Source organism: Erinaceus europaeus, chromosome 14, assembly GCF_950295315.1.
Source record: "Erinaceus europaeus chromosome 14, mEriEur2.1, whole genome shotgun sequence".
NCBI classification, from domain to species: Eukaryota; Metazoa; Chordata; class Mammalia; order Eulipotyphla; family Erinaceidae; genus Erinaceus; species Erinaceus europaeus.
Genome location: NC_080175.1, coordinates 83,605,117 through 83,631,099, shown reverse-complemented (window position 1 = coordinate 83,631,099; position 25,983 = coordinate 83,605,117). Strand labels below are relative to the sequence as shown.

Genomic DNA, 25,983 nt, shown 5'->3' with positions numbered 1-25,983 from the left:
AATTTTTCCTAATCATGACAGTAAAACATCTCATAAAGCATTGAGAATACATTCAAAGAAAATACAGTAAGAGTTAAACCATTCATTGAAATAAACTATTGTATTTACTTACTTTACATATAGTACTTAAAATGAATAAATCATAAGAATCTGCAGTTTTATATCTTTGTTCACTTAATTATGAACATTTTAATGTCGGTTTTTGAAGGCATACTTTTGAAATGGTCATATCATATGAACTGTCATTTATTCATTTATCTTTTCACATATTCTAAAGTTGTTCATTTCTGACAGAATTTGATTATTGCAAGAAATAGTCACAAAACATAAAACTTTTTTTTTACCTTCTTTTTAATGATCCAGAGAAGGTCTTAAGGGAAATGGGCTACTAGCCTATGAACAATTTCTTTTGATTTCTAGGGAAACATTCCCATGAAATGATAGAAGGCAGGTGACCCAGTTAAGTCCTCACATAAACATGTTGATAATTAATTTCTTTGATAAATAGACTAATGAATATTATGGCACGCTGTGAGCAGAATGTTTCTGCCTAGGATTGCCTATGGCAAACACAACACAGAATCTACAGATTTATGAGGCATGGCTTTCTGGAAAATGTCATAGAAACTATTTTGTTCGCTAAGGCATATGGGACATATGACATAACTTAAATGCCATCAATTGTGTGAGATGACCTGTGATCTTTGCTTAGAGAACTCATCTGTCGTGAGCTTGAAAGTACATTTCCTGTATTGGAAGCAAGATCTTGGAGGTCAGATCAGATATCTGAGATCTTTCCTTGTGCCACTTGCTTACTTGTGTACTAGAAATCATTAGAAAGGTTGATAACAGGTATTTCTAATTCATATGAGTCCGATATGACAATCTGATTGTTTGTGTTAGTTCACCCCTAATTAAGCAGATTTCTCCAATGAATCTAAATCAAGGATCTTATTCTAGTCTCATATTGGAACTCATCAGTCAAGTAGGAGAGGATCAGCTCTACTTTGGACATGCTCTATTCGGAAACATACTTTTAAATTGTTGCTTTTTATCAGTGTGTCTAAACTTACTGACATAAAAGCTACTCACAGTAACTCTTTGTTACCATTTAATTATCTGCAAAGTTTATAATGATGCCCTGTCTTCTTTTTATTTATTTTTTTAATATTTATTTTACTTATTATTTATTATTAGATAGAGACAGAGAGAAACTGAGAGGAGAGGGAATGATAGAGAGAAAGAGACAGAGACACCTGCATCTCTGCATCACCACTTATGAAGCTTCCCCCCTGCAGGTGGGGAGCAGGGACTTGAACCCCGGTCCTTGGACATTGTAATGTGTGCACTTAACCAGGTATGCCACCACCTGGCCCCTCCTCTTTTATTTTTAATAATCATCTATTTCCTGGGATTTGCTCAAATTATTTCAAGAAGTATATTAAAATTTCCAGTTGTAGTTTACATATGTACACTTCTTTTTATTATTCTTTCAAGTTTCATTCTGTATATTTTACTGTGGCATGTTTGAAATATTTTTAATTGTGGAATAAAATGTTGACATTTATTTTAGAAAGATTATTCCACATGAAGGTAGGATACAAGCATCAAACAAATAGAAGAAAGTTCATAGGAAAGTTATCAAATTTTTCCAAATGAATGGTGTTTGTGCATAGAATAAAGTTAAAACCAAAATATTCAAAGATGACACTTTCATAATTTCATTGACATATTTTATTCAGTATATAAAATAGCATTTGTAGTGTTGATAAGAATTTATAAGCCAGAGGGCTAAAGAATAGGAAACCTGTCAGGGGATGGGATGGGATACGGAATTCTGGTGGTGGGAATTGTGTGGAATTGTACCCCTCTTATCCTATGGTCTTGTCAGTGTTTCCATTTTATAAATAAAAATTCAAAAAAAAGAATTTATATGTCCATAATAGCTTGGAAATCCTGTGATATCAGACAAAATAAAACTGAGCAAATTAATATAATGGTAAATATATAATATATATAGGAGAAACTGAATTCTGTTTTTTAGAAATTATCCCCCCATTACTTCTAAATAGTGACCATAAAATATGGCTGAGGATGACTTGACTATTTTTAACTTGAAAACAAATGTTTCTTTGTCTTGAGTATTTCTAGATATCACATGCAGTTCTATGTTCTTCTTCTCTCCCCTGAATTTTCCTTCTTATAGGAACATTGACTTTGATATCCAGAGGTTTGACCTCTGAAAAAACAACATTGAATCAAATTATCCTTCAGGAGTCTCTGTGATTTTTTTTTTTCTTTTCTTTTCTTTCTGTGATTTTTTTTTTTTCCATCAGAAAGGTTTTCTTGCACTTAGCCTCCTTCTACTACACACTACAGGTATCTGAACTCATCATACTCTTGACCTAAATGGAGTCACAAAATAATATACTTTGTGGAATTTTTATATTTTATAACCTGACCAGTATAGTAGTCAATATAGACAACTAGGTTGGTTTTTTTTTTTTTTTTTTTGGCCCTACAGATAATTGTTTTAAAACTAGTTGTTTTCAAATGCTGCTTTATAGGTGGGTGAAATAACATAATGGTCATACAAAAAGAGTCTCATGCTTGAGGCTCTGAGGTCCCAGATTCAGTCAGTCCCTCGCACCACCATAAGCCAGACTTGAGCAGTGTTCTGGTAAAGAAAAACAAAGCCAGATGCCATCTTGCGATGAGAGAGGGCTTCTGTAGTACTGAAGGAAATGGTAGGTGGGATGACTAGAAGGACCTTTCTGATCACACCCAGTCCAACTAGAGGCATGATATTGCCACCAGGTTAAACTCACAGCATTTCATTTGAGGGAAAGTTTCTTGTTAAAAAAAAAAGTTTTGTGTCTGAGAGATAGCTTACTTGGAAGGATACAGTTCTTACCACACACAGGACTGTAGGATGGAACCCCGGCATTGCATGGCATCATTACGTGATGGAGGTCAGTGGATGATGGAGTGATTCTCTGGTGTCTCTCTCTTTCTGTCTGTCTCTCCCTCTCTCCTCTTTCTCTAAAATAGATAAATAAGAAAATTTGCCAGCAGACAGTAGTATTGCATATGCATAAGGCTCTGGTGCCACATAAAAAAACAGAGACTTTGAAAAAGCTTTGTTACTTTTAAAAAATTTGATCAGGGAATCAAATAACAATTCACAAGATTAAAGGGAAATAGTTCCACACTGCCCCCACTTTAGATGACCCCAAGTTTGTTAGCGTCACCAAAACTTAATAGTCGAGAGCAAGAGATCATTAGATACATGCCTTCAGTGGTCCGGGAGATGGCACAGTGGATAAAGCACCCGACTCTCAATTATGAGGTTCTGAGTTCAGTCCCTGGCAGCATATGTACCAGAGTGATGTCTGGTTCTTTCTCTCTCCTACTGTTTCTCATTAATAAATAAATAAAATCTTTAAAAAATAATAAAAAATAAAAGAATTAAAAATTGCATAAGAACTATTTTTAAAAAAAGATACATGCCTTCACTTCAGGTCTGGTTTGGCTGCTGAGCTCAGCAACACCAGCGTCATGTGACTCTTCATAACCTTTTTGATCTGTTTGTTGGTCTTGACATCCACAAGGAACTCAGGGGTGTTGTTTTCTTCATGACTCACTTGGTCAGGAGAAGCGTGAGGATGGCAGAATGGCTAAGCATGCTTTTCCTTAGGGGTATTCTTCCAAGAATATTTGAGCTGTCTTTGGCTCTTCTGTATCTTGGGCAGTTGGCAGGTCTGTGACTTGCCAATCTTTGTGTATGTGTCCAGCACTTTTCTTAGCCTGCAAGACTTTGTTTTTTAAAAAATATCTTATTTTATTTTTTTAAATATATTTATTTATTTCCTTTTGTTGCCCTTGTTCTTTTATTGTTGTAGTTATTATTGTTGTTGTTACTGATGTCATTGTTGGATAGGACAGAGAGACATTGAGAGAGGAGGGGAAGACAGAAAAGAGGAGAGAAAGATAGACACTTGCATACTTTCTTCACCATCTGTGAAGCAACTCCCCTGCAGGTAGGAGCCAGGGGCTTGAACCAAGATCCTTACACTGGTCCTTGTGCTTTGCACCACATGTGCTTAACCCGCTGCACTACCGCCCAACTCCCGGCCTGCAAGACTTTGACTTTGGCTTTGGGAGCAGCAGGCACTTCCTTCTTTGCCGCTGGTGCCATTCTTCACTAAAAGGACTCTTCTCTTAGTTTTCTTGAAAGCTTTCTTTCTTTCTTCCTTTCTTTTTTTTTGTTCTTTTTCTTTTGTATGAGTGAAAAGATTATATGTGATAGTAGATCAAAGTTCCTGTCTTGAAGTCAGACTAGTCTAATGTAGCCTATTGTTCCTTTTCTCTAATTTAAGTATCACAAAGCTGGATTCTTTCTATTTAGTCTTAACACATCGCTTCTGTCTCTAATCAAATCTCCTATACCCATCTTAATGAGGTAATTAGCTGTGGAGAATATGAAGTGGAAGCATAAGACTTGGCATTTATAATCTTTTGCCAAAAATGTTTAGTATTATTATTCCACTCTGTACAGTGTAAAGAATATCCTTTCCTCAAGGTAAAAACCTGCTGCTGGTGTCTGAAAGGTAATTATCAGTATTGCTTTTTGTTTTTTCGCCTGACGGATGAATAGCTACTGGGCACAGTATCTCTGAAAATAGCAAACTTGGTCATGTTTCTTTATCTTGAATTTACCGGACTTCTTTGATAATAAACATTTTGATATCTGTTTGATATAAATTTGATTACTTACTGTGAAAGCAGTGAAGATTACCCTCAAGGCTTGTAAAACAGTGCTTTTAAAACCGGTGATAGCACTAGGTAACTATCAGGCTAGAAATATCTACGATTTAGATGCTTATCGTACCTGAAGCTTAATTCTCCATCTGCATTTATTTGATAGATTGTACCTGAACTTTAACTTTTCACCTTAATGCTTTATTTGGCCATAGCACATAATAGTGTTAGAGATTTTTTTTATTTGCTTTCTTGCCCAGACTGCTGTTTCTCAGCAGAAATAGTAAACTGTTACAAGCAGAGCGAAGTAATGAGAATCAGGCAGCAAAAATAGAAGAAGAAATGGGAGCTGCTGAAAAGGAATGAAAATAGAAAAATTGGAAAGGAATACTAGAAGTGAGTGTTGTAATGATAATTTTAAAAAATGGAATAGTAAGAAAAGTAAATGAAACGAAATTCCTTAAAATGCTTAAAGAGTAAAAGGCATAAAATGTAGAGAAATTAAACATTTAGGGCTGTAGGAGGCAGAGAAAGAGAGAGAGAGAAGCAGGAGGACCTATAGAGAACACATTACCACCACGCCTAAAGAACCAGGTTCAAAAGCTTCATAATCAGTGAAGCAATGCTTCAGGGGCCTCTCTCTCTCTCTCTCTCTCCCTCTCCCTCCCTCTCTCTCTCTCCCTCTCCCTCTCTCTCTCTCCCTCTCTCTCTCTCTCTCCCTCTCTCTCTCTCCCTCTCCCTCTCTCTCTCCCTCTCTCTCCCTCTCCCTCTCCCTCTCTCTCCCTCCCTTTCTCTCTCCCTCTCCCTCCCTCTCTCTCCCTCTCCCTCTCTCTCTCCCTCCCTTTCTCTCTCCCTCCCTCTCTCTCCCTCTCCCTCTCTCTCTCCCTCTCTCTCTCTCACTCTCCCTCCCTCTCCCTCCCTCTCTCTCTCTCCCTCTCCCTCCCTCTCTCTCCCTCTCCCTCCCTCTCTCTCCCTCCCCCTCTCTCTCCCTCTCCCTCTCTCCCTCCCTCTCTCTCTCTCTCCCTTCCTCTCTCTCCCTCTCCCTCTCTCTCCCTCCCTCTCTCTCCCTCTCCCCCTCCTTCCCTCTCTCCCTCTCCCTCTCCCCCTCCTTCCCTCTCTCCCTCTCCCTCTCCCTCCCTCCCTCTCTGTCTGTCTCTCTCTCTCCCTCTCTCTCACTCTCCCTCCCCCTCTCTCTCCCTCTCTCTCCCTCTCTCTCTCTCCCTCTCCCTCCCTCCCTCTCTCTCTCTCCCTCTCCCTCCCTCTCTCCCTCTCCCTCCCTCCCTCCCTCTCTCTCTCCCTCTCCCCCTCCCTCCCTCTCTGTCTCTCTCTCTCCCTCTCCCTCTCCCTCTCCCTCTCCCTCTCCCTCTCTCCTTCTGTCTTGCTTTATCTGAATGAAAACAGCAGCCTGTGAATGGTGAAATAACATATGTTCAAGGCCCCAGTTCCAGAAGAGAAAAAAGAAATAGAATGTGAACTGCATCACCAAGTTATATCATTAACTGAAGGCTAAATGTGTACTCACATCATTTTAGGCTAGTACTGTATTCACTCTTATGTTTCTTTCTTTCTAATTAGCTAGGAGGAGGAAGAAGGGGAGAGTCTGTAGAGGAAGTAGAAGTAACGAGACAAGTTCCTCCCACAATAGATAAGATGCCCACTACCCTAGCAATGAAAGATACCCTAAGAGTTAATTCTGATTAACCTAAAGGGGGGGGAGATATATGCCTTTATATAATATTAATAATAAAATAGAGCAGGGTAAAACACCCTGTCCCACATTGCCTCAAGCCTCCTGAGCAGTGGCAGCTGATTGTTAAGAAAGAAAAAAAAAACAAAACAACCTCAGGACTAGACAAGGATAGCAGAAATAGACAGTCATGCAAATCTACTATCCACTGTATATTCTAGGGGTGGCTAAAGGAGGAAGGGAAGTTGAGCAGAGATACTCGCAGAGAGAGTCCACTCTGAGTCAGATTTCTTCCCCTAAATAATTCCCAAATGTGTATCAGTGAATTCAGAAAGCTGTAGGATTAAGGAAGAAAGGATGACAAGAATGAGAAAAAAAAGAGAGAGAGAAAAAAGAAAAAGATAAGAAAAAGAACAGTAATAAAAAGTGGTGAAAGAGTTTTTTATTTATTTTTTATTATTTAATTAGCTATGGGGGGGGAGGGAGGGGAGCTGTGGTGCAGAGGCAGCTGGTTGGCTATTTAGAAAGAAAAAAGGCCAGAGGTTTCAGAAGGGAATAGACTTAGAATGAATGATACTCCCTGGTGGGACAGGAATCTTGGTAAAGAAGCTCAGCAGGGGAGCCTGCTAGGAGCCAGTCCCCAGGGACTGGTTATGGAGGGGGAAGGGGGAGGAGGTGCGCTTTGGGAATAATAATTTAAAAGTAAAACAATTTTTCCCTTTCTTTCCACTCTATTTTTTAACCCAAATTAAGTTATAGTCACCTCCTTGGTGTCACCTCTAGGACCCCTTATTGACTGGCTTACTAAAGACAGAAAATCCTGGGGGTCGGGCGGTGGTGCAGTGGGTTAAGCGCATGTGGCGCAAAGCACAGGGACTGGTGTAAGGATCCCGGTTCGAGCCCCTGGCTTCCCACCTGCAGTAGAGTTGCTTCACGGGTGATGAAGCAGGTATGCAGGTGTCTATCTTTCTCTCCCCCTCTCTCTCTGTCTTCCCCTCCTCTCTCCATTTCTCTCTGTCCTATCCAACAACAAAGCAACGTCAACAATGGCAATAATAATAACTGCAACGAGGCTGCAACAACTAGGGCAACAAAAAAAGGGGAAAAATGGCCTCCAGGAGCGGTGGATTCATGGTGCAGGCACCGAGCCCAGCAATAACCCTGGAGGGAAAAAAAAAAAAAAAAGACAGAAAATCCTACCGTTTCCAGGAGATGTGGTCAGAGCTCAAGCCACTAGCAGCTTCTCAGTCAGCCATCTTCTGGGAACCCCCTGTTTCTTTCTTTCTTTCTCTCTCTCTCTCTCTTTCTTTCTTTCTTTTTTGTTTGCCTCTAGGGTTATCTCTGGGGCTCGGTGCCTGCACCATAAATTCACTGCTCTTGGAGGCCATTTTTTTCCATTTTGTTGCCCTTGTTGCTATTGCTGTAATTATAGTCAGATAGGACAGAGAGAAATGGAGAGAGGAGGGGAAGACAGAGAGGGGGAGAGAAAGATAGACACCTGCAGACCTGCTTCACTGCCTGTGAAGTGACCCCCCCTGCAGCTGGGGAGCTGGGTGCTTGAACTGGGATCCTTATGCCGGTCCTTGTACTGCCTGCTCCCCTGCACTTATATGTTTCTTTAAAGGATTTTATCGGGGCCGGGTAATGGCACCCCTGGTTGAGTGCACACATTATCATCCACATGGACCCAGGTTCAAGCCTTTGGTCCCTACCTGCAGGGAAAGCTTCACAAGTGGTGGAGCAGGGCTGCAGGTGTCTTTCTCCCACTTGATCTCCCTCACCTCTTTCTCGATTTCTTTGTCTTTATCTAATAAGTAAATAAAATACATATGTATATATATATATATATATATATATATATATATATATATAGCATTTTATCTACTTTTTATACTTATAGAAACAAAAATTAAATTCTTTGCCAGAACACTTAGTACTTGGAATAATCACCAAATTACTCTAAATTATTTGGAATTTTAATGTCAAACTTGAATTTCTATGAGTACGATTTGTTAAAATTCTCTAAAGCTGTCCTTGAGATGTCAGTCTGTGATAGAAGTTCAAACTCTGCCTCACCATGAGACATTTGCTGCCATTTACCTCACCATGAAGTCTGTATAGCAGGACCTTAGCAGGTAATGTTTGTATGCTCTGTAAAAGGAATAAGTAGCCAGACTTCTCAGGTCATAGCTTAAGACCTAGTAATTCTCAGTTTCTTTATGTCGAAAGTGCCTGAAAGCATGTAGTTATTCTTTGCCTTCAGTGACTATTTGGGACAACAGTTGGTACGATCAAATAGATGCAAGCAGTGTCCTATGTCTTATTGCCCTAGATTCTCTACTTATTTCAGCAGTGGCAATATTTGCTTCAGGGTACTTGGCAGCAGTAAAACTTGAAGTTCGTTTCCTGCTATTAGATGAGGATGGCAGTGTGCTGCACGCATTAGCTCTACAACTGGAGGCGAGTCACTGAGTCAGTCTGTGTGACCCTTCACTTGATAAATTAGGCCAGACTATTTACCCTGTACACTTCAAAAGGTTTCATTAAGATTCTGTGTGTGAAATGCTCTTTAAATTAAGTATCATATAAACATAAGGTCACATTTTTAATTAGATTGATCACCTATCCTTTACCTGGCTAACATAGGAATTAGTATCTTATTTGAATCTTCTATCAAATCCACATTTCCATTAATTCAGAAGTCTTCTTCTTCTTCAAGAAAGGATGAGTTTCTGTGTGCCATGTTGTCTGTCAGCATTTCATCTTCTCACTTTTGGATTTGGTTTGCCTTTTGGGCAGTGACATACGACTGCCAGCAGTACTTAGGCATTTTTTATTCTGTTAATTACATAACACTTTCTTTTCTATATAAGCTGAAGATAACTTTATGAAGTAGCCTTGTATAGAATCATCTCTGAAATAGTAATTGAATATCATGTGATTACAAGAGACCAATTGGAAGATCAGTGTTTCTATGTTCATTTACAAAATTTGAAATCACTTTAGTCTTTCATGGTTTTAAAAAATGAATAATGCTAGTATTTCTAACTTAAAGGGAATTGTTTTGCTAATTTTTCTGACAATAAAGGAATATCTGAGTCATTGTTCCCTTTATCCACATTTCCGTCCAAAGTTATGTTGTTAACTGTTGTCTTGATACTGTAATTAATGACAGAAGGAATATGAAGAGGTAGAATAAATATATTAATCATAGTAGTGCTTACTTCCAATGTTAACTTTTTCCCGGTGAATACATATACCTTTATTTTTATTATTAAAAAAAATTATTGGAGTTAGTGGTTTACAGTCAACATTAAATATAGTAGTTGGTACATATATAACATTTATCACTTTTTTTTTTTGCCTCCAGGGTTATCTCTGGGGCTTGGTGCCAGCACTACGAATCCACTGCTCCTGGAGGCTATTTTTCCCATTTTTGTTGCATTTGTTGTTGCTCTTGTTCTGGTTGTTATTGGTGGATAGGACAGAGAGAAATTGAGAGAGGAGGGGAAGACAGAGAGGAGGAGAGAGAGATGACATCTACAGACCTGCTTCACCACTTGTCAAACGACCCCTTGTAGGTGGGGAGCTGGGGGCTCGAACCAGGATCCTTATGCCGGTCATTGCTCTTAGTGCCACGTGTGCCTAACCTGCTGTGCTACCGCCCAGCCCCCACATTTCTTACTTTTGTGCATAACATTCTAACCCTGGCCTAGAACCTCCACCATCATGCTCCAAGATCTGAGAGCCCCCCCACCACTAGAGTCCTTTCAGACTGGTTTACTTACTTCTACATCAGAAATTATTGATTATAACTTATAAGGTGTTACAAGGGAGATGCAAAAAATTGATTATCTTCTGATGAGAAATTAAAGAAAAGGGGGGAATCACTTTCTACTTCGGTCAAAAGATGGCAGTATTGCTGTGCTGGTGTTTTCTTCTGCAAGTTAGTCTTTTTCAATGCAGAAAAAAACCAGTTAACTTTAGTGATCTAATTAACACTGACCTTCTCAATAGAATGCCAAATTTCTAATCAAGGACCAGAAAAACAAAAACAGAATTTGTATTTTAAAAATGTGTTAGGGTTTCTAAAATAGCTATTTATAAAAATAACTGTATTTGTGACTCAGATGTTCCCTAGGAATAACAGCACAGATAACTTGCATTGTGTTTTTAATTGATTAAATCTTGAATAACTTCCTTTGGAAGTTTGATAATTGGCAGAATTTCAAGCATTCAGATTTTGTTTGTTTTGTTTTGTTTTTCAAGGTCATTGAATGAATCTTTTCATTCAGGTAGAGTCCCCCCCAGGTCTTAGAATCAGGTGATCATTTTACATAATGTTCCTCAGTCACTGTGGTTGTTGGCAGCTGACAGACTGCACGAACCATTCTAAAAGTGTAAGGGTGTTCTTTCTTGTACAGAAAAGCAGCATGTTCTCACCTTCTTTGTTTGTTTGTGTGGTGTGTGTGTGTGTGTGTGTGTGTGTGTTTTCTTCTGGCCTCACCACCCTAAAATGATTTGTTTAGACAGAAAGAAGGAAAGATATGTCACAACACCCAAGCTCCCTCCATTGCAGTAAGGAGGCCAACCTAGACCTGAGTCTAACACATGCCAAAGCAGGCACGCTATCTAGGTAAACTGTCTTGCCAGTGCCTCGCCTTGTTTCTAAGCCAATATATAGACTTTTTCTAAACTGTCCATGCTCTTTTTTCCCCCCCATTTTAATTAGTTATTTAACAGTGTTTTAAAAATTATAAAATTTCAGGGGTGAGGTTTCATCCACACATGGTGTGTGAATCGCATCCTCTTGCAGAGTTTTCTAAGCAAGTATATTAACTGACTGGCGGGGGGGTGGGGGGGTATGCTGATTTTCTACCCTAAGGTATTTCAAGGATGGAGAAATTCAGTTAAAAGCACTGCACAATTTCTAAATGGCTTTATTATTGATTGTACAAAGTGTTTTTGAAAAAAACTAAAAACTTACAAAGTGCTTTTTCCATAGGACATGGGGAGGACCACTGGGACATGAAATAATCTGGCTTTCTTTTTATTTATGCTACAATAAGGCAATGAACTCCTGTATATAGCCTGTAAATTTTCCAATATAATACTACTTTTAAGTAAATTTTAATAACAGTTTAAATGGTTTATCTGTAAAAGCAATTATACTAGTAATTACGTCAGATAACTATGTGATTGTCTTATAATATAGGTATAATACAAAAGATTTTATTTCACTTTGTAATGTAGCTCATTTGAATCTAAAATATGAGTATAAAATCTTATTCAAAACCTCTGAGGCTGTGTTTCATATTTCTGGTTTATTTTGGATTTAAAGAAAACAATGCAGCACATATTAAGTGTATCACCTCATCCATTTTCCCCAGAAGGGATAATCAAACATTTTATATGTTTTCAGAAAACCATATGAATGCTTATACCACATAGGCTAAATTTGGTCATAAATAGCATTGAATCAAATTAGATTTGATTTTTAGATCAAATGATTCTGCTTCAAACTTAAAAAGAAAAATTCCAGGTTACAGAGCTTTTTTGGATTTCAGAGTAGGCAAAGTGTCACTCAGATGTATGCAGTCTTATACGGTCAAAAGCCAACTTAATGGGGCTGGATGATGGCACACCTGGTTGAGCGCACATGCTGCAATGCTCAGGGACCCAAGTTTGAGCCCCTAGTCCCCACTTGCAGGGGGAAAGCTTTGCAAGTGGTGAAGCAGGGCTGCAGGCATCTCTCTGTTTCTCTCCTTCTCTATCACCCCCTTCCCTCTTGATTTCTGGCTGTCTCTATCCAATAAATAAATAAATATAATAACAGAAAAGGTTTATTTTTAAAAAAAAAGTCAGCGTAAGATTTTGTTCATAAATGGGTAAATTTTAACTTAATGTTATATCCTCTATAATGGCCTTATCTCTCTGGCTTATGGTGGTGCCAGGGATTGAACCTGTGATCTAAGAGCCTCAGACACGAAAATCTTGAAAGGTTTTTTTTGCTTCAGTGTGCTGTCTCCCTGGCTGCGGTACCTGGAGAGCTCTCTTTCTTCACCCCCTTGCTTCCTTTTTTAAAGAATTGTCTTAGCTGTTTTACTAACTGTGATTTGAAAGCAAAATACATTTCAGCTACTTCTAAAATACACTGAAAGACAATCAACTATTCCAGAGATTTGTGTAGGTTAATATCTGCCATAAAGCAACAGGTTATCTGCGTCTCTTCTGTGGTAAGAAAACCATCATTCTTGTTCTGTTAGGAGTACTTGGAAGTAAAAGCAGTTCCCGCTCTAGTTTATGCTGCCCTGTTATCATCGGCAGCTTTATTTTCCTCAACAGTGATGGAATCTTATTTCATATTTTAAGTAGGGGTAGGCCTAATCAGCACTTAGAAGTAGACAGCTTTTGAAGAGAAAGTCTGTGCTCCGGGGACATGCTAGATGTGTTCAATTGAGTGGCAGTTCTCCTTCCTTTAGACGTGCTTCCTCCAGCTCTGCATAGTCGGACACTGGTCGCTGAGTAATGTATAAAGCCCAAGATAAATGCGTACTAGTTTCCACGTCATTTTAAAACATTTACATTAGCTTAGTGTATCTGATCAAAATAATACTTTGGCTTCATCTGCTTTAGTCCATATCTTTTTCTGTCTTCTGCTTACAATTATTATTAGAATATATTGCTAACTATCATACTAGCATCAGTTATAACTCACTGTTAAATAATAACAGTTTATTTTTATTTTTTGGTATGACTATTTTATTTTTTTAACATTTTTTCCTTATTGGAAGATTAATGTTTTACAGTCAACAATAAATAAAATAGTTTGTACATACATAACATTTCTGTTTTCCACATAACAGTACAATAATCTAATAACAGTTTAAATACAACTTAGTTATACTTCCAGGCAATACAATGATTCAATACAGGTGAAAAGTACATTATGTTGGTAAACCATGAAACTTAACAATCCTTGAGAAACCAAGGATTTCTAGCTCTTAACATCACTTTAGCATATGCAGTGCCAAGGATTGAACTTGCGACCTTATGTGTAGTCCTGTACTGACCCACTGAGCCACCTAGCTGGTTCATTGGAATTTGGTAGAGAGTAACATTATGCCAAAACGAATGTTGTCCTGCTCCCCCCCCAATTTTTTTTTATGAAAAGAGAAAATTTAAGACTAACTTTCTATGGCACTGAAATTTTTATAAGCAGAAAGAGCTCTTTTGCCTTATTTGAATATATTGTTTTCTTCTCTAATCCTAACATATTTTTTTGTATGTTTATTATGACATTTTGCTGATTAGTGTTTTTTTTTAGTTGTCTCAACTCTTTTTATTTTTTTTTTCTTTCCATCAAGGTTATCCCAGGGGCTCAGTGTCAGCACTATAAACCCACTGCTCCTGGTGGCCATTTTTCTTTTTTTCTCTTTATTGGTTAGGACAGAGATTTTGAGGGAGGAAGCAGAGATAGAGAGGGAGAGAGAAAGATATCTGCAGGCCTGGTTCACTAGCTTCCTGCAAGTTGAGAGCAGGAGCTCAAACCCAGGTCCTTGCACATGTGTACTTAACTGGGTGCGTCATTGCCTGACACCCACTGCCTCTACCTCTTAAATGTTTCCCCCTCCAGAATTTTAAACTCCTTAGTGAACTTCCTAAGATCTGTTAAAACCTTTCTAACATTCTGATTGGAATCATAGTAAAGCAACACAACCTTTCTCATATACTATATCAGCTATTCTAAAAACACTTAATATAGACTTCTGTTTATGATGTGGATAAAACCTATGATTACTTACTTCCAATGGATTATTTCAAAAATACATATGAATTGTTATGAAAGCAGATGGTTTATACCAAATACACTATGATAGGTAGAATATTGTGTGTTTCTCTTTTTTTTCCTCCAGGGTTATTGCTGGGCTCCGTGCCTACACCATGAATCCACCTCTCCTGGAAGCATTTTTTTCCCCCTTTTGTTGCCCTTGTTGTAGCCTCGTTGTGGTTATTATTATTGCCATTGTTGATGTTGTTCATTGTTGGATAGGACAGAGTGAAATGGAGAGAGGAGGGGAAGACAGAGAGGGGGAGAGGAAGACAGACACCTGCAGACCTGCTTCACCGCCTGTGAAGTGACTCCCCTGCAGGTGGGGAGCCGGGGGCTCGAACCGGGATCCTTATGCCGGTTCTTGTGCTTTGTGCCACATGCGCTTAACCCACTGCGCCACCGCCCGACCCCCGAATATTGTGTGATTCAAACAGTATTTACAGTTGAAGAGTGTTCTGAATTTCTTTTAATACATAACTGTTGTACATATCCAGATGCTAATCATAGAGATTACTTTATGCTGACTACAAAGCCAGCAGTAGACTGCAGGGTGGCCCACCAGTATGAGAAAATGTCTTCAATAGCGTAAGGTAATTCTTAGTATTAAAGAGTAGAGCAGCTTAGAAGGTTGAGCAGTGGAAAAGTGCCTGATTTGCAAGAAATCCCAGTTAGGGGGCTGGATGGTAGTGCACCTGGTTAAATACACATGTTACCATGTGCGTGAACCCAGTTCAACAGCTAGGAAAACAAAAACAAAACCAGTGGGATTGCATCAAACTGAAAAGCTTCTGCACAGCAAAAGGAAGTATCACCAAAAATAGAAAGACATCTTACTGTATGGGAGAAGATCTTTATATATATATATAAACAAGAAAAAGAGCTAATATTCAAAATATATAAACAACTCTCAAAACTCAACAATAATGATAACAACAACAAAAACCCATTAAAAATGGAAATGGACAGAATGTACACTGAAGAGGAGGTCCAGATGATCAACAGACATAAGAAAAATCATTCAGAGTCACTGATTATCAGAGAAATGCAAGTAAAGACAATAGTGAGATGCCACTTCTCTTTTTCTAATCAGGGGCATATTTTCTTGCTTCCTCTTTCTGTAAAATAAGGTGATTTACACTGCACTCTGCCTTCTGTGTCTATCTTGATTGCCACTGTTTTAGAACAACTGTGCTTTTATTATTGTTATAAAGCAAAATTCATCTGAATAGATTTAGAGATCTAATCATCTCTATTAAAGGGTTCATGAGTCAGACAGCATCGAGTTTAGCAAGCAGAAAAGTTCTTCAGGGATTGTACAATATGGGAGTTTTTTTATAGTCCAAAAGATGTGGGATAAGGTTATTAGCAAAAGAAAAGTTTTTTTTAAATTTATTATTTATAAAAAGGAAATACTGACAAAACCATAGGATAAGAAGGGTATAGCTTCACACAGTTACCACCACCAGAACTCTGTATCTCATCCCCTCCCCTGATAGCTTTCCTATTCTTTAACCCTCTGGGAGTATGGACCCAAGGTCACTGTGGGATGCAGAAGGTAGAAGGTCTGGCTTCTGTAATTGCTTCCCCGCTGAACATGGGCGTTGACAGGTCGATCCATATTCCCAGTGGGTCTCTTTCTTTCCCTAGTGGGGAAGGGCTTTGGGGAAGCGGAGCTCCAAGGCACATTGGTGGGGTTGTCTGTCCAGGGAAGTCTGGTTGGCATCATGCTAGCATCTGGAATCTGGTGGCTGAAAAGAGAGTTAACATACAAAGCCAAACAAATTGTTGAGCAATCATGAACTTAACGGCTGGAATAGTGCTGATGAAGAGTTGGGGGGGCGTCCTCCATTTTGTAGATAGCTAGTAGATAGATATATTTTAGTTAAATTTCAAAGGGCCTGTGGCTATACTAGTTTTTTTTAATTATTTTTTTTCCTTTTTAAAAGAAAAGATTATTTCAGGCAAAGCTACTTTCTCTCAGGGTAAGGCAGGGCGTTTTTTTTTTTTAATTTTTAATTTTCCCTTTTGTTGCCATTGATGTCGTCTTTGTTGGATAGAACAGAGAGGGGGAGAGAAAGACGGACACCTGCAGACCTGCTTCACCACCTGTGAAGTGACTCCCCTGCAGGTGGGGAGCCGGAGCTGGAACCGGGATTCTTACACTGGTCCTTGCGATTTGCGCCACCTGCGCTTAACCCACTGCGCTAATGCCCAACTCCCCGTGGCAGGTTGTTTTTAGGCAGATTGCCTCTCTAGTAATGATCTGGAAATTCCATATTGATTGGTTTAGAATTCCACTGTAGGGAGAAGCAGAAGCTGCAATTAGGTGAGGTATTAAATCCAGCATGCCGGACACCATTTTGAACTTCCTTCTTTTTTTTTCCCCCCAGCACTTATTTTGTCAAGGTTTATAGTTTTCTCTAAGTCTGAAACACTATCATGGTTAATATGTGTAATTTTAATCAAGTTAATTTTGAACATTAAAGAACATATTTATGCATTGTTCAGTTTTGTAAATACTGTTTCCTGCATAATGCTAGGGCTAAATGTTCTTTCTTGGGCGTCAGGTGGTAGCGCAGCTGGTTAAGCGCATGTGGCGCAAAGCGCAAGGACTGGCGTAGGGTTCCCGGTTCGAGCCCCTGGCTCCCCAGCTGCAGGGGAGTCACTTCACAGGTGGTGAAGCAGGTCTGCAGGTGTCTATCTTTCTCTCCCTCTCTCTGTCTTTCCCTCCTCTCTCCATTTCTCTCTGTCCTATCTAACAACAACAACTACAACAGTCAAAAACAACAGTGGCATCAAAAAGGGAAAAGAAATAAATATTTAAAAAATTAAAATAAAAATGAATTTTTTAAATGTTCTTTCTTGGCTGAGTGTCACACTGAGAAGAGGATATTTCTTTTCCTTTTTTTTTTAATATATCTTTTTTAAAAGTTCTTTTGTTTTTTAAATATTTATTTATTTATTCCCTTTTGTTGCCCTTATTGTTATTGATGTCGCTGTTGGATAGGACAGAGAGAAATGGAGACAGGAGGGGAAGACAGAGACAGGGAGAGATAGACACCTGCAGATTTGCTTCACTGCTTGTGAAGCCACTCCCCTGCAGGTGGGGAGCGGGGGACTCTAACCGGGATCCTTACTCCAGTCCTTGGGCTTTGTGCCACCAGCGCTTAACCTACTGCGTTACAGCCCGACTCCCAAGAAGAGGCTATTTCTATAGTTAAATTAGATGGACCTCTTCCTTTTCCTCTCCATATTTTTCTCCTTCTGTGTATCTCAGGTAGTTTGGTTTTTCTCCTCCTTTAGTCACTGCATCTCCTTTGCTCCTTTTTCACTTCTCTTTGGAAATCTCCCTCTGATGTCAGGGATTCTAACCTGGGGGAGTTGCCCCCTAGATCTCCACGTCCTCACTTCCCTTCCTTGTTTTCCTCCTTCTTCTAGCGTTTGCCAGTCAACAGCGTCGGGTTGAGCCTGATGTCAAGTTTCGAGACCTCCTTTGAATCTGGAGAGGTGGCAGTCGTTGACTATGTGGGTCATAGTCTGTCTGGAGCCGCAGGGGCAGTTCGGGTCGTCTCTGGCTCCCCAGCGATGGAACATAGCGGCGCACCAGCCATGGCCTGTTCGATAGCGATTGAGGAGGGCCCGATCATAACGTGCTAGGTCAAAGCCGGGTTGACGCTTGCAGGGGTCTGTGATGAGGTGTTTGCTCTTTACCTCAGCTGACTGCCAGCTCTGTTTCCAAGAGACTGGAACAGAGAAGTTCAGTGTAGGCGTAGAGGACCAGATTGGGTGATGAGACATCAAGCGTTGCACAGGGTGGGCGAAGATATCTGCGTATATTGGCAGGTCTGGTCGAGCGTAGACGTGGGAAATGAACTTAGATGATGCCGCATCCCGACGAATATCTGGCGGGGCGATGTTGCTAAGAACTGGCAGCCATGGAACCGGGGTGGAACGGATGGTTCCAGAAATGATCCTCATGGAGGAATATAATTTGGAATCGACCAAGTGGACATGGGGCCTACGGAACCATCCTGGGGCACAGTATTCTGCAGTGGAATAGCATAATGCCAGAGATGAAGATCGTAGTGTGGAAGCGCTCGCGCCCCATGAGGAGCTGGCCAGTCTTGCAATGATGTGATTCCTTGTTCTCCTCAGCTGCTACCACTCTTTTCTGTCTCACAGTTCTTTCGTAATTTGTTTCCTCATTTTGCTGGAGGTAGAGTTTCTGACTCATCAGATAACCTGGACACTCTGTATCCCTTCTATATATTTGCCTGACAGTTTGACTGTTAATAGAATCCACACTGAATTGCTTTCCTCTAGAATTTCAATAGGAGTAGTGCACTTGATTTGGAGTGCACAGCAGTACTGTTGCCAGTCTGATTCCTGGGCCTTTCTCTACGATCCATTTATCTCTAAAAATTTTATCATTTTCTTTTCTTGAAATTCCATAGTTTATAATAGTACATCTAAGTACAGATGTTCTCCCCTCCACCTCTCTCACATGCACTCTTACCCCTCTCTCTTTTTAAACATTTTTATTAGTGATTTAATAACGATCAACAAGATTTTATGGTAACAGGGGCATAATTCCATACAGTTCTCACCACCAAGAGTTCTGTGTCCCATTCCCTCTATTGCAAACGTCCCTCTTCTTCTTGTAGGAACCTCTTTTAATATCTGGTTTTGGTAAAGATGAAAGGAATATCTTATTATTCATAATAAAGCCTTCTGTTCATACTTGAATTAAGTGAGTGTTGGGACTTGGGGAAGCCTCTAAGGATGATATTGCTGGTTGCCAGGTAAACCAACTAGGTGATTAAAGAGTTGGAATTTGATGTATCCTTCCTTATATTCCTATTCCTCCATGGAAAGGAAAGGGACTAAAACAAACTGAAACTTCCTTTAAAAAAAAAAGTAACAGGTGGGAGGCCAGGTGGTGACACACCCAGTTGACCATACATGCTACAATATGCAATGGTTCAAGCCCCCATCCCCTCCTGCAGGGGGGAAGTTTCATAAGCAATGAAGCAGTGCTGCAGGTGTCTCGTTCTCTCTCTCTCCCCCCTCAATATCTTTATCCAATAAATATGCTTTTTAAAAAACACAATAAACTAACAAGCCTCACTAAGGTGGCCTAGGAAGTAGTACAGTGATAGACTCTCTGGAGACACTTATGAGCAGGTATCTTGTAATGTTCTGCCCACATTTTCATCTTAAACAAACAAACAAACAAAATGTAGGAGTCGGGCGGTAGCACAGTGGGTTAAGTGCACGTGGCACAAAGTGCAAGGACCGGCCTAAGGATCCCAGTTTGAGCTCCCGGCTCCCCACCTGCAGGGGAGTCAGTCCCTTTACTGGCGATGAAGCAGGTCTGCAGGTGTCTGTCTTTCTCTCCCCCTCTCTGTCTTCCCCTCCTCTCTCCATTTCTCTCTGTCCTATCCAACAATGACGACAACAATAAAAAAGGGCAACAATAGGACCTTGCCCTCAACTTGGATCAACAAAGGTAATGTTCCATCCTCTGAAGGGAGGCTGGACAACATACTGTATGCTATAACTGAGAAGATGAGTCCTGATATTGGGGCAGCTTGGAATGTTCCTACTGATAACCACAGAATGTGAGGTTGGATCTACAGGGATGCAGAGATCACATAGGCTCCTAAGCTGAATATGGACCCCAGATCACATCAAATCGATGGGGTTTACAGTCAACAATATTTGTACACCTGTCCCATATTTGGGAGCTACTCTCTACTCTCTTCCCTGATCTAGCTTTCTGGTCCTTTTTCCAGCCATGACATCATCTCCACAGACAATAACTTAGATCCACCTGATTATCATATTTCAGGCTCAGGGGAAAAAGAAAACTAGTATAGCCATAGGCCCTTTGGAATATAACTAAAATATGCCTACTATCTACAGAAAGGAGACACCCCCCAACTCTTCATCTGCACTATTCCAGCCTTTTGGTTCATGATTAGTCAAGAAATTCTTTGGCTTTATATGTTAACTCTCTTTTCAGCCACCAGATTGCAGATACTGACATGATGCCAACCAGACTGCCCTGGGCAGGCAGCCCCACCAATGTGTCCTGGAGTTCCAATCCCCCAGAGCCCTGCCCCACTAGGGAGAGAGGGAGGCAGGCTGGGAGTATGGATCGACCTGTCAACACCCATGTTCAGCAGGGAAGCAATTACAGAAGCCAGACCTTCCACCCTCTGCACCCCACAATGATCTTGGGTCCATACTCCCAGAGGATAAAGAATAGGAAAGCTATCAGGGGAGGGAATGGGATATGGAGTTTCTGGTGGTGGGAATTGTGTGGAGTTGTACCCCTCTTATCCTATTGTTTTTTTTTTTATAAATAAATAATAAAAAATAAATTTAAAAAGGGGTAACAAAGGGAATAAGTAAATTTTTTTAAAAAGTGTATTTGCTTGCTAATGAGAGAGAGAGAGAGAGAGTTAAGAAAGGAGGAGGCAGAGAAAAGCAGGACCAGTGCATCAACTCCAGCAGCTGTAATGCCAGGGCTTGAGCTCAGAAATGTGTCTGAGTCTCTAATGCCCCATCTACAGTGCCACCTGCTGGGCTGCACTGTTTTCTTCTGTGTATTTTGTGATGGAAACATGACTTAGTATTTTTCCCATAGTAATAATTGCTCTGAGCTTATTACCACAGCAACAGGAGTAAATTGTTTTCAGTTTTCCCTCATGATCTTGATTCCTTCTCCATCCGTTAATCTCAGATATCTCTATTCCCTGCTCCCTTGTTGTTTTCTACACAGAACTGGATATCTGTCATTTCTTTTTTTAAAAAAAATTATTTTTATTATCTTTATTTATTTATTGGATATAGACAGCCAGAAATCGAGAGGGAAGGAGAGAAAGAGGTGGAGACAAAGAGAGAGACAGATACCTACAGCACTGCCTCACAACTTCTGAAGCTTTCCCCCTGCAAGTTGGGGACCGGGGGCTCGAGCCTGGGTCCTTGCACATTGTAACATGTGCACTCAGCCAGGTGCTGCACCACCCAGCCCAGATGTCTGTCATTTCTGAAGCCGAGTTTTGCATTTGAAGTCTGTAACTGCTTTGTATATCTTTTTTTTTTTTTTACAAATATGTTCAAGTCTCCTCCATTGATTAAAAAAAGGGGGGAGGGGACTTCCCATATTTTCACTGGAGCTATTCTTTTCATGTGTGAAACCTTAATTTCCTTCTAAAATTATACCTTATTTTTAATATAAGAATTATCTGTTTTTTGTCTACTTTTATTTTCTCATGCTTTTCCTAGAAAAGTTTAATATTCCCACTGTCACTAAGGACTAAATAGCCCCTTCCCGACCTACTCATTATGAACACTCACTATATTGAAGTAAAAACCCATTATTCCATGCTCTGCTTTCATCCCCTACCTTTAAAAGAAAGGGAAAAAACACCCCAAAACCAAATACATTCTGCTTCCCCCATGTTGACTGATCTGATTATCATGATTCCTGTCATCCCAGAATGTAAGACAAGAAAACTTCCAGTCAAGTGTGTGAGCTTCCTTGCTCTGAATTCCATGCTTTTGTTTTCATGTAACTAACCAAGCTTCTTCGTTTTCTTAACTACATGCAGGTCTGCAATTAAAGCTTTACGCCCTGGAGGGTTACTTGTGTACTCTACATGCACACTTTCCAGATCAGAAAATCAAGATGTGATTGATGAAATCTTAAGCTCCTACAGTAACATCATGCCTGTGGACACTGAGAAAATGGCAAAGACTTGCTCCCAGGACTTCACATTTGCTCCCACTGGCCAGGACCATGGACTCTTGGTGATTCCAGATAAGGGCAAAGCATGGGGCCCAATGTATATGGCCAAATTGAAAAAATCATAAACTATGTGAAATTGACAGAATGTATTTTTTAAAACCTTATCACTGTTATTATTAAATATATAAATAGTCTTGGACAGAAATAATCAGTATAAAGTCATTTTTCTTGGAATCGTATTTAAATAATATTGTATTATCTTAAAGTCTAGGCATGAGGATTTTCCAGTTATATTTTCTTCTTAGAAATACAGCGAGTTAGATGCACATGGTGCAAGACAAAAGGATCAGCTTCAGGATCCTGCTTTGAGCCCCTTGTTCCTCACCTGCATGGGGTAAGTGAAGCAGGTCTGCAAGTCTGTCTGTCTTTCTCTCCCTCTTCTGTCTTCCCCTCTTCTCTTGATTTCTCTCTGTCCTATCCAGCAATGACAGCAATAACAACAATAAAAACAAGAACAATGATAAAAAATAAGGGTAACAAAAGGGGGGGAAGGAAAAGAAATGCATCTAGAGAAAAAAAGAAAGAGCAGTGATAAAGTAGTGCAGATGCTGTTTATTCCGTAGAGTGAATCTGCTGCACTGACTTGGCACTATGTAGTTAAATTAATCAAAATGCATGGTTTATACAAAAAAGAAAGTTTAGGAATACATTCTACCCATTATGTTGGTGGTTTTTTTTTTAATTTATTTCTTTATTGGGGAATTAATGTTTTACATTCAACAGTAAATACAATAGTTTGTACAGGCATAACATTCCCCAGATTCCCATTTAACAATACAACCCCCACCAGGTCCTCTGTCATCCTTCATGGACCTGTATTCTCCCCACCCTCCCACCCCAGAGTCTTTTACTTTGGTGCAATACGCCAATTCCATTTCAGGTTCTACTTGTGTTTTCTTTTCTGATCTTGTTTTTCAACTTCTGCCTGATAGTGAGATCATCCCATATTCATCCTTCTGTTTCTGACTTATTTCACTCAACATGATTTTTTCAAGGTCCATCCAAGATCAGCTGAAAACTGTGAAGTCACCATTTTTTACAGCTGAGTAGTATTCCATTGTGTATATATACACCACAACTTGCTCAGCCACTCATCTGTTGTTGGACACCTGGGTTATGTTGGTGTTTTGAACCATTAAAAAATACACATTTTCTGCAGCCAGAGAATTCACAGATGACCCTCTGCTGTGCTGGTGACATCCCCTGACTGTCATCTCTGGTCACACGAGGCTGCAGCACCTGAGGGAAATGGTAGGAATGGGCTCAGGAGTGGCGTGCTGGGTGCTGGGAGGTCATGGAAGGCACCTGACTTCCGGTTGACCCTGAAGTGGACTCAGGCAATTAGGCTCTGTGGCCACTCCCTGTGCTTAGAATATGCCTTTGCCCCCATGACCCTGAGCTGACCCCAGGCAGTTAGGCTCTGTGGCTTCTCTTTGATCTTTGGGTGGGTCTTCAGCCAAGTTTTCACAGGTACAGCCTGATGTAGGGGGAGGGCAGCAAGCAGCAGGAAACTTGCTTGCACATGCTCACTGGAATTGCTCAAACTTGGAGGGAATCAGGACTGATTGTGATTAAGGTCATCTGGACAAAAACTTCCACAGTTTGGTGGTGGAAGGCTTGCTCGATAAACAACCCCTGAGCAGTGGCCGCTTTGCTCTCTGTCCTCTGTTTTCTGGGGGCATTTTCCAGTGCGGACGGAAACCAAGGTTTCAGATGCACCATGGGGTAAGCTTTCCACTTCTTTTCCACTCACGCGACGCTTCCTGCGTGTGGAGTTATGTGTCACGTCTGGTTTCTGTTTTCACGGTTTAAATCTCTAAGACAGAAGGGCAATTGCTTTTTTTATGGATGTTTTGTATTTGAAGTAGCCTGTGTTTGCAAGACTATAAATGCTGGCCTTCATCAACTCATCAACCTCCCTCCACCAGAGTCCACTAGACCCCCTCTGTTCCTGCAGCCTATCCTTTTTTTAAAATTTTTTAATATTTATTTATTTTCCCTTTTGTTGCCCTTATTTTAACATTGTTGTGGTTATTATTATTGTTGTCGTCGTTCTGGGATAGGACAGAGAGAAATGGAGAGAGGAGGGGAAGACAGAGAGGGGGAGAGAAAGACAGACACCTGCAGACCTGCTTCACCGCCTGTGAAGTGACCCCCCTATAGGTGGGGAGCCGGGGGCTTGAACCGGGATTCTTAGGCCAGTCCTCGAGCTTTGCGCCATGTGCGCTTAACCCGCTGCGCTACCGCCCCACTCCCCCTTCTTTTTTTTTTTAATATTTATTTATTCCCTTTTATTGCCCTTGTTGTTTTATTGTTGAGGTTATTTATTGTTGTTGTTGGATAACACAGAGAAATGGAGAGAGGAGGGGAAGACAGAGAGGGGGAGAGAAAGACACCTGCAGACCTGTTTCTCCGCCTGTGAAGCGACTCCCCTGCAGGTGGGGAGCTGGGGGCTGGAACCGGGATCCTTATGCCGGTCCTTGTGCTTGGTGCCACGTGCGCTTAACTCGCTGCGCTACCGCCTGACTCCCCTGCAGCCTATCCTTCTAAACCCTTCTCAGGAGTCTCAGCACTGCAATCTGAGACCAAAAATTTACTCCCCCCACCCAATGTGAGTTTCTTACAAAATTAAATGTACTATCAGTATAATAGTTAGCAGCCATGCTCCCTGGTTTTGATTCAAAGGAGTGGAACACTCACATGCCCCCCAAAAATCATCACACTAAAATTTATAGCAGCTTTATCTGTACTTGCTTTATCTGGGCAAGTCTAAATTTGCAGGCAACCGAGCTATACCAACATGTGATGACCACATGAACTCTGGCCCATCCAGGCACTAAAATAGGAAGAGCTAAGAGAGATTGAAGGGAGTGGGCGCTAGTTCAGCGGGTTAAGCGCAGGCGGCGCAAAACACAAGGACTGGTGTAAGGATCCCGGTTTGAGCCAGTCCTTGTGTTTTGCTGGAAGGAACTCCTGGTGTCTCCTGGTGTTGATGGTGAACAGTGTTCAGCTTTGATGTGGGCTGTGGGGAGGCTCCATGGGTTTACAACTGGTATTTGGGAAATAGCTCTTATTTTCTACTCTGTCTTGCTCTGAGCCCTATGAGCCCGGGCCTGCCCTAAGAACATACATTATTAACTACCCCCGAGCCCCATGATTGCTGGGGCTTTTATTTCTCTCCTTATATACAACTTCTTTCAGATTTCCCCACCTTTCTCTGTAAGAACTGTTTGGTATTCGGAGACCAACTTTTGTTTTTTCTTTATTGGGGAATTAATGTTTTACATTCGACAATAAATACAATAGTTTGTACATGTCTAACATATCTCAGTTTTCCACATGACAATACAACCCCCACTAGGTCCTCTGTTATCCTGTTTGGACCTGTATTCTCCCCCACCCCCATCCACCCCAGAGTCTCTTACTTTGGTGTGGTACACCAACTCCAGTTCAGGTTCTACTTGTGTTTTCTCTTCTGCTCTTGTTTTTCAACTTCTGCCTGAGAGTGAGATCATCCCATATTCATCTTCTGTTTCTGCCTTATTTCACTTAACATGATTTCTTCAAGCTCCATCCAAAATGGGCTTAAAATAGTGAAGTCACATTTTTTGATAGCTGGGTAGTATTCCATTGTGTATATATACCACAAATTGCTCAGCCACTCATCTGTTGTTTGACATCTGGGTTGCTTCCAGGTTTTGGCTATTACAAATTGTGCTGTATGAACATAGGTATACACAAATCTTTTTGGATGGGTGTGTTGTGCTCCTTAGGATATATCCTCAGAAGAGGAATTGCAGGATCATAGGGGAGGTTCAGAGACTAACTTCTTCCTCTTCTTTTTTTTTTTTTAAATTTTTTATTTAAGAAAGGAGACATTAACAA

At 40.5% G+C, this 25,983-nt stretch overlaps 1 protein-coding gene across 1 annotated transcript in view; it reads left to right on the top strand.

Moving 5' to 3' along the window:
• Positions 1–22,772, top strand: part of NSUN3 (NOP2/Sun RNA methyltransferase 3) — a 36,420-nt gene extending 13,648 nt beyond the window's left edge. Inside the window, exon 4 of the mRNA XM_060172246.1 lies at positions 21,902–22,772. Coding sequence (XP_060028229.1) covers positions 21,902–22,163 — 262 coding nt within the window. The 3' untranslated portion in view covers positions 22,164–22,772. The remainder of the gene's footprint in view (positions 1–21,901) is intronic.
• The last annotated feature ends 3,211 nt before the right edge of the window (positions 22,773–25,983 follow it).